The following is a 10,272-nucleotide window of genomic DNA, read 5'->3' as shown; positions in this document are numbered from 1 at the left end:
CATTCATTTCTATGGGAGCCGGCATACGAGCGCTCCCCATAGAAATGAGTGGGCTGCTTTTTTCACTACAAGCGCTCCCATTGAAGTGAATGGGAAGTGCCCGCGTGTACGGCTCGGCATGAGCAGAGCGAGCCGTACACGCGAGCGCTTCCCATTCACTTCAATGGAAGCGCTTGTAGTGAAAAAAGCAGCCCACTCATTTCTATGGGGAGCGCTCGTATCCCCGCTCCCATAGAAATGAATGGGAACTGCTTTATACGCCGCTTATTCTGAACGTGTTTTACGTCCAGAATAAGCTGCCGTATACGTAGTGTGAATGCACCCTAACAATAAAGTCCCTGCTGATAAGGCCCATTCATCAGCCTAACATGAGCTTTTGGGTCTCTGTTGTTGGGGTCCGCATGGACACCAGTTCGACAGAGACCCCGTCTGCTTAAAGGGATTCTATCATTAGAATCCCTTTTTGAACTAAGGACACATCAGAATAGCCTTAAAGGGATTCTACCATTAAAACATGTTTTTTTCTAATGACCACGTCGGAATAGCCTTAAGAAAGACTATTCCTCTCCTACCTTTTGATGTGGTCTCCGCCGCGCCGGTCATCCGAAATACCGGTTTTTCCCGGTATGCTAATGAGTGTCCGGCAGCAATGAGGGCGGGTCCCAGCGCTCATACGCCGATGGAGGCGTCCCCACTGCTGCCGGAACTGGGCAATCCAGCCACGCCTTCTTCCTGATCTGCCCCCTCCCCTTCTGTGATCTCTTCTTTCGTCGTCATGGGTGACGTATGCGCAGTCAGCTCTGGCAGCGAGACCCTGTTAGAGCCACCTGCGCATGCCGGCCGGCGGCCATATTTGCGAGGCCGCAATTGCGTGCATGCGCAGTACGCTCCGCGAAGTATTTGCCGACAGAGTGTACTGCGCATGCTCAGTAAGGTCCGTACAGCCCTCCGACGCCTGGATGAGTTCATACCTTTTTTAATGGTGAACTAATAATGATGACAGATTACAACGTGTCGAAGCTCTCGGCTCCTTTCTCAAGTAAATTTAAAAACCATTTCTGAAGGCTGCGTATTTATGTACAAAAGGACATTGGGAATAGAATTTTAGGAGGGGGGAGGGGGAGAGAAGGTTATTGGTATATACAAGTAAACAATTCCACAGTTCCCAGGATCTTATCAGTTCACAGAGTGTCTTTTATGGCTGTTTTAGTTCCGTGATTTCTGTAGGATGCCATGAACCTATGTGACAGATTCAGCCCTTCCTCCAGTGTTTGAAGCAGGGTCATCAGCTTGTACTCATAAATCCGTACTTAGTGTGAACAGCCTCCAATGGTCTAACCTTTTTCTGTCATAGTGACCTACATTTTTGACAGAATCTGTAAACCAAATGTGAACATGGCCTTATTAGATGACATATGGTAGCCTCATGTGCCCATTTCTGATGTTACTTTGGTATATATCACTGTTACCCAAGCTCTGAATGGCAGTAATAGGTGGGCACTGCAACTGAGAAATAGGGAAGGGTTTGGGTCACAGATAAATCTTGTTACACTACTGGCCTATTTATAGCCATTGTCTGCATAGCCCGCACTGACATAAAATCCCCTGCAGCTCTGCGCTCTACAGGCCTCCTACCACCAGGTGGCGCTGTAACCGCCCGCTCGCCTCTGCTGTGTACAATGATTATGGACTTAGACCTCCGTCCTGTAGATGACGCTGTCCGCCCAGCTTCCTGTTTTGGTTGTTGACAAGGGGGCGGAGAGGGGGTTTTGTGATCGGGCCCGGAGAGGGCTGCTCGACTACCGAGCTCCATAACGGACTAGTGTGCGCTGCACTATGTGGGAAGGCTTCGATAGAGCCCCAGGAGGCGGCAGAGGCAGAGGTCGCGGCTCGGGGGCAGGCAGAGGGCGCGGGCGAGAAGGCGACACACCGGCGGGCGTCAGGGGGCAGAACAACGGAGAGGAGTCCGGGAAAATCACCTCAGCGCAGAGGGCGGGAGGACTCCAGCAACAAGAGCCGCTGCGGCCGCCCCGTAGTAGTCCGCCCGTGGGGAGCGGCATCACCACCGCAGGTATCCGCAGCCAATACACCTGTCATATATATATATATATATAGGACCACTACTGTCATATAAGGGACCACTACTGTCATATAAGGGACCACTACTGTCATATATATATAGGACCACTACTGTCATATAAGGGACCACTACTCCCATCATCCCTACTCTCATATATATAGGACCACTACTGTCATATAAGGGACCGCTACTGTCATATATATAGGACCACTACTGTCATATAAGGGACCACTACTGTCATATAAGGGACCACTACTCCCATCATCCCTACTCTCATATATATAGGACCACTACTGTCATATAAGGGACCACTACTGTCATATATATAGGACCACTACTGTCATATAAGGGACCACTACTGTCATATAAGGGACCACTACTCCCATCATCCCTACTCTCATATATATAGGACCACTACTGTCATATAAGGGACCACTACTGTCATATATATAGGACCACTACTGTCATATAAGGGACCACTACTGTCATATATATATAGGACCACTACTGTCATATATATATAGGACCACTACTGTCATATAAGGGACCACTACTCCCATCATCCCTACTCTCATATATATAGGACCACTACTGTCATATAAGGGACCGCTACTGTCATATATATAGGACCACTACTGTCATATAAGGGACCACTACTGTCATATAAGGGACCACTACTCCCATCATCCCTACTCTCATATATATAGGACCACTACTGTCATATAAGGGACCGCTACTGTCATATATATAGGACCACTACTGTCATATAAGGGACCACTACTGTCATATAAGGGACCACTACTCCCATCATCCCTACTCTCATATATATAGGACCACTACTGTCATATAAGGGACCACTACTGTCATATATATAGGACCACTACTGTCATATAAGGGACCACTACTGTCATATATATATAGGACCACTACTGTCATATAAGGGACCACTACTCCCATCATCCCTACTCTCATATATATATAGGACCACTACTGTCATATAAGGGACCACTACTGTCATATATATAGGACCACTACTGTCATATAAGGGACCGCTACTGTCATATATATAGGACCACTACTCCCATCATCCTTACTCTCATATAAGGGACCACTACTCCCATCATCCCTACTGTCATATATAGGACCACTGCCCCCATCATCTCTCCTGTCATATACAGGACCACTGCCCCCATCATCACACCTGTCATACACAGGACCACTGCCCCCATCATCTCTCCTGTCATACACAGGACCACCGCCCCCATCATCTCACCTGTCATATTTAGGACCACTGCCCCCATCATCCCTCCATTATCCGGTCACATACACAGGACCACTACCCCCATCATCTCACCTGTCATACACAGGACCACTACCCCCATCATCTCACCTGTCATACACAGGACCACTACCCCCATCATCTCACCTGTCATATTTAGGACCACTGCCCCCATCATCCCTCCATTATCCGGTCACATACACAGGACCACTACCCCCATCATCTCACCTGTCATACACAGGACCACTACCCCCATCATCTCACCTGTCATACACAGGACCACTACCCCCATCATCTCACCTGTCATATACAGGACCACTGCCCCCATCATCTCACCTGTCATACACAGGACCACCGCCCCCATCATCCCTCCATTATCCGGTCACATACACAGGACCACTACTCCCATCATCCCTATTGTCATACACAGGACCACTACTCCCATCATCTCACCTGTCATACACAGGACCACTGCCCCCATCATCTCTCCTGTCATATACAGGACCACTGCCCCCATCATCTCACCTGTCATATACAGGACCACTGCCCCCATCATCTCACCTGTCATATGTAGGACCACTGCCCCCATCATCTCACCTGTCATACACAGGACCACTGCCCCCATCATCACACCTGTCATACACAGGACCACTGCCCCCATCATCTCACCTGTCATATACAGGACCACTGCCCCCATCATCTCACCTGTCATATACAGGACCACTGCCCCCATCATCTCACCTGTCATACACAGGACCACTGCCCCCATCATCTCACCTGTCATATACAGGACCACTGCCCCCATCATCTCACCTGTCATACACAGGACCACTGCCCCCATCATCTCACCTGTCATATTTAGGACCACTGCCCCCATCATCTCACCTGTCATACACAGGACCACTGCCCCCATCATCTCACCTGTCATACACAGGACCACTGCCCCCATCATCTCACCTGTTATACACAGGACCACTGCCCCCATCATCTCACCTGTCATACACAGGACCACCGCCCCCATCATCTCACCTGTCATATACAGGACCACTGCCCCCATCATCTCACCTGTCATATTTAGGACCACTGCCCCCATCATCTCACCTGTCATATACAGGACCACCGCCCCCATCATCTCACCTGTCATATACAGGACCACCGCCCCCATCATCTCACCTGTCATACACAGGACCACTGCCCCCATCATCTCTCCTGTCATATACAGGACCACTGCCCCCATCATCTCACCTGTCATATACAGGACCACCGCCCCCATCATCTCACCTGTCATACACAGGACCACTGCCCCCATCATCTCTCCTGTCATATACAGGACCACTGCCCCCATCATCTCACCTGTCATATACAGGACCACTGCCCCCATCATCTCACCTGTCATACACAGGACCACTGCCCCCATCATCTCACCTGTCATATTTAGGACCACTGCCCCCATCATCTCACCTGTCATACACAGGACCACTGCCCCCATCATCTCACCTGTCATACACAGGACCACTGCCCCCATCATCTCACCTGTTATACACAGGACCACTGCCCCCATCATCTCACCTGTCATACACAGGACCACCGCCCCCATCATCTCACCTGTCATATACAGGACCACTGCCCCCATCATCTCACCTGTCATATTTAGGACCACTGCCCCCATCATCTCACCTGTCATATACAGGACCACCGCCCCCATCATCTCACCTGTCATATACAGGACCACCGCCCCCATCATCTCACCTGTCATACACAGGACCACTGCCCCCATCATCTCTCCTGTCATATACAGGACCACTGCCCCCATCATCTCACCTGTCATACACAGGACCACTACCCCCATCATCTCACCTGTCATACACAGGACCACTGCCCCCATCATCTCTCCTGTCATATACAGGACCACTGCCCCCATCATCTCACCTGTCATACACAGGACCACTACCCCCATCATCTCACCTGTCATATACAGGACCACCGCCCCCATCATCTTACCTGTCATACACAGGACCACTGCCCCCATCATCTCACCTGTCATATACAGGACCACTGCCCCCATCATCTCACCTGTCATACACAGGACCACTGCCCCCATCATCTCACCTGTCATATACAGGACCACTGCCCCCATCATCTCACCTGTCATACACAGGACCACTGCCCCATCATCTCACCTGTCATACACAGGACCACTGCCCCCATCATCTCACCTGTCATACACAGGACCACTGCCCCCATCATCTCACCTGTCATACACAGGACCACTGCCCCATCATCTCACCTGTCATACACAGGACCACTGCCCCCATCATCTCACCTGTCATATACAGGACCACTGCCCCCATCATCTCACCTGTCATACACAGGACCACTGCCCCCATCATCTCACCTGTCATATACAGGACCACTGCCCCCATCATCTCACCTGTCATATACAGGACCACTGCCCCCATCATCTCACCTGTCATATACAGGACCACTGCCCCCATCATCTCACCTGTCATACACAGGACCACTGCCCCCATCATCTCACCTGTCATATACAGGACCACTGCCCCCATCATCTCACCTGTCATATACAGGACCACTGCCCCCATCATCTCTCCTGTCATATACAGGACCACTGCCCCCATCATCTCACCTGTCATACACAGGACCACCGCCCCCATCATCTCTCCTGTCATATACAGGACCACTGCCCCATCATCTCACCTGTCATATTTAGGACCACTGCCCCCATCATCTCACCTGTCATATACAGGACCACTGCCCCCATCATCTCACCTGTCATACACAGGACCACTGCCCCCATCATCTCACCTGTCATACACAGGACCACTGCCCCCATCATCTTACCTGTCATACACAGGACCACTGCCCCCATCATCTCACCTGTCATACACAGGACCACTGCCCCCATCATCTCACCTGTCATACACAGGACCACTGCCCCCATCATCTTACCTGTCATACACAGGACCACTGCCCCCATCATCTCTCCTGTCATATACAGGACCACTACCCCCATCATCTTACCTGTCATACACAGGACCACTGCCCCCATCATCTCACCTGTCATACACAGGACCACTGCCCCATCATCTTACCTGTCATACACAGGACCACTGCCCCCATCATCTCACCTGTCATACACAGGACCACTGCCCCCATCATCTCACCTGTCATACACAGGACCACTGCCCCATCATCCCTCCCTTACCTGTCACATACACAGGACCACTGCCCCATCATCTCACCTGTCATACACAGGACCACTGCCCCCATCATCTCACCTGTCATACACAGGACCACTGCCCCATCATCTCTCCTGTCATACACAGGACCACTGCCCCCATCATCTCTCCTGTCATACACAGGACCACTGCCCCCATCATCTCACCTGTCATACACAGGACCACTGCCCCCATCATCTCACCTGTCATACACAGGACCACTGCCCCCATCATCTCTCCTGTCATACACAGGACCATTGCCCCCATCATCTCACCTGTCATACACAGGACCACTGCCCCCATCATCTCACCTGTCATACACAGGACCACCGCCCCCATCATCTCACCTGTCATATACAGGACCACTGCCCCATCATCTCACCTGTCATATTTAGGACCACTGCCCCCATCATCTCTCCTGTCATACACAGGACCACTGCCCCATCATCTCACCTGTCATATACAGGACCACTGCCCCCATCATCTCACCTGTCATATACAGGACCACTGCCCCCATCATCTCACCTGTCATATACAGGACCACTGCCCCCATCATCTCACCTGTCATATACAGGACCACTGCCCCCATCATCTCACCTGTCATATACAGGACCACTGCCCCCATCATCTCACCTGTCATATACAGGACCACTGCCCCCATCATCTCACCTGTCATACACAGGACCACTGCCCCCATCATCTCACCTGTCATACACAGGACCACCGCCCCCATCATCTCACCTGTCATATACAGGACCACTGCCCCCATCATCTCACCTGTCATACACAGGACCACTGCCCCCATCATCTCTCCTGTCATACACAGGACCACTGCCCCCATCATCTCACCTGTCATATACAGGACCACTACCCCCATCATCTCACCTGTCATACACAGGACCACTGCCCCCATCATCTTACCTGTCATACACAGGACCACTGCCCCCATCATCTCACCTGTCATATTTAGGACCACTGCCCCCATCATCCCTCCATTATCCGGTCACATACACAGGACCACTACCCCCATCATCTCACCTGTCATACACAGGACCACTGCCCCATCATCTCACCTGTCATATACAGGACCACTGCCCCCATCATCTTACCTGTCATACACAGGACCACTGCCCCCATCATCTCACCTGTCATACACAGGACCACTGCCCCATCATCTCACCTGTCATACACAGGACCACTGCCCCATCATCTTACCTGTCATACACAGGACCACTGCCCCCATCATCTCACCTGTCATACACAGGACCACTGCCCCCATCATCTCACCTGTCATATACAGGACCACTGCCCCATCATCTCACCTGTCATACACAGGACCACTGCCCCCATCATCTCTCCTGTCATATACAGGACCACTACCCCCATCATCTTACCTGTCATACACAGGACCACTGCCCCCATCATCTCACCTGTCATACACAGGACCACTGCCCCATCATCTTACCTGTCATACACAGGACCACTGCCCCCATCATCTCACCTGTCATACACAGGACCACTGCCCCCATCATCTCACCTGTCATACACAGGACCACTGCCCCATCATCTTACCTGTCATACACAGGACCACTGCCCCATCATCCCTCCCTTATCCTGTCACATACACAGGACCACTGCCCCATCATCTCACCTGTCATACACAGGACCACTGCCCCCATCATCTCACCTGTCATACACAGGACCACTGCCCCATCATCTCTCCTGTCATACACAGGACCACTGCCCCCATCATCTCTCCTGTCATACACAGGACCACTGCCCCCATCATCTCTCCTGTCATACACAGGACCACTGCCCCCATCATCTCACCTGTCATACACAGGACCACTGCCCCCATCATCTCACCTGTCATACACAGGACCACCGCCCCCATCATCTCACCTGTCATATACAGGACCACTGCCCCATCATCTCACCTGTCATATTTAGGACCACTGCCCCCATCATCTCTCCTGTCATACACAGGACCACTGCCCCATCATCTCACCTGTCATATACAGGACCACTGCCCCCATCATCTCTCCTGTCATACACAGGACCACTGCCCCATCATCTCACCTGTCATATACAGGACCACTGCCCCCATCATCTCACCTGTCATACACAGGACCACTGCCCCCATCATCTCTCCTGTCATATACAGGACCACCGCCCCCATCATCTCTCCTGTCATACACAGGACCACTGCCCCCATCATCTCACCTGTCATATCCAGGACCACCGCCCCCATCATCTCTCCTGTCATACACAGGACCACTGCCCCATCATCTCTCCTGTCATATACAGGACCACCGCCCCCATCATCTCTCCTGTCATACACAGGACCACTACCCCCATCATCTCTCCTGTCATACACAGGACCACTGCCCCCATCATCTCACCTGTCATATACAGGACCACTGCCCCATCATCTCTCCTGTCATACACAGGACCACTGCCCCCATCATCTCACCTGTCATACACAGGACCACTGCCCCCATCATCTCTCCTGTCATACACAGGACCACTGCCCCCATCATCTCACCTGTCATATACAGGACCACTGCCCCCATCATCTCTCCTGTCATACACAGGACCACTGCCCCCATCATCTCTCCTGTCATACACAGGACCACTGCCCCCATCATCCCTCCATTATCTATGTCACTTCTTCCATCACTTTGCATTGGATATCCCTGTAATGTTTTCTATCCCTGACAACCTGCTGAGGGTTATTGGTGATAAAGTCACACACTGAAGTTCAGGTTTCGCTGCTTTTCATAGTTTATATTGGAACCCCCAATTATTTATATGGGGGAGGGGGCGTTATGTATATTAGTGGCGTCCTCTGCAGCCTTTTTGCAGGGCTTGTTGTGGAAGGAATGTGGTCACGATCTCCAAACTAAGGATCTCACCTTTTGTGAGCTTCCAGTTCTTAAAATGTAACTCCTAATTTGTTTTATTTTTCTCTCTTCTGTCGGGGGTTGTTTGCACATCATTTTTGTAATATACTTTATTAACCTCTCTAACTTCCTTTTAGTAGAAAACAGGCTGTAAAGTTCCCATAACTAAGCATTGCCAGGGAGAATCTGTGCCTATTTACTCAGTGCAGTATGTAGAACCAGAAGGGGGGATGGTCACTTGAAATGGCTGTATCTCTGGTTGTATACCACTTCTGTAGATGCATCACTGACTATAATAGGAGATAGCACTAGTTATAAAGTCGGTCATGAATGTGTTGCGGTGATCCGAGTACCTTTAGGGTCGGCACAGTTTACAATGATGTATTTCTTTTTCAGCACCGCTGCTCCATTCTCGTAAAAAATCGTCATGTTATCCCTATGCAAATGAACAGAAAAGGGCATTAGAGGCGGGGCTTTAGGGGCGTTGCTTTCTACCAATAGGCTGCATTATCTTCTGCTGCTCAGCTCCACCCACTACCTGTACTGTACATGATGATGTCATACTGCGCCCATATGAAGCCTGCTGCAGTGTGACATCATCAGACATGCACAGTACAGGTAGTGGGCGAGCTGAGCAGTAAATAGTGACGCCTATTGATTTTAGACAACACCCCTAAAGTCCTTTTCTGCTAATTTGAAGAACGGAGCAGCGGCCCAGAATAAGGAATATATCAGGGCGCAACACGGTGGCTCAGTGGTTAGCCTTGCAGC

General features: G+C 51.0%; 1 protein-coding gene across 1 annotated transcript in view; it reads left to right on the top strand.

The window, feature by feature from the left end:
• The first annotated feature begins 1,724 nt into the window (after positions 1–1,724).
• The window catches only part of PAIP1 (poly(A) binding protein interacting protein 1), a 45,376-nt gene continuing 36,828 nt past the window's right edge, over positions 1,725–10,272 (top strand). Inside the window, exon 1 of the mRNA XM_075269051.1 lies at positions 1,725–2,071. Within this exon, the coding sequence (XP_075125152.1) occupies positions 1,837–2,071 (235 nt within the window). The 5' untranslated portion in view covers positions 1,725–1,836. The remainder of the gene's footprint in view (positions 2,072–10,272) is intronic.

The sequence above is a fragment of the Leptodactylus fuscus genome, chromosome 1, assembly GCF_031893055.1.
Source record: "Leptodactylus fuscus isolate aLepFus1 chromosome 1, aLepFus1.hap2, whole genome shotgun sequence".
Lineage (NCBI taxonomy): Eukaryota > Metazoa > Chordata > Amphibia > Anura > Leptodactylidae > Leptodactylus > Leptodactylus fuscus.
The sequence above is the reverse complement of the archived record's forward strand: the minus strand, read 5'-3'. Positions and strand labels throughout refer to the sequence as shown.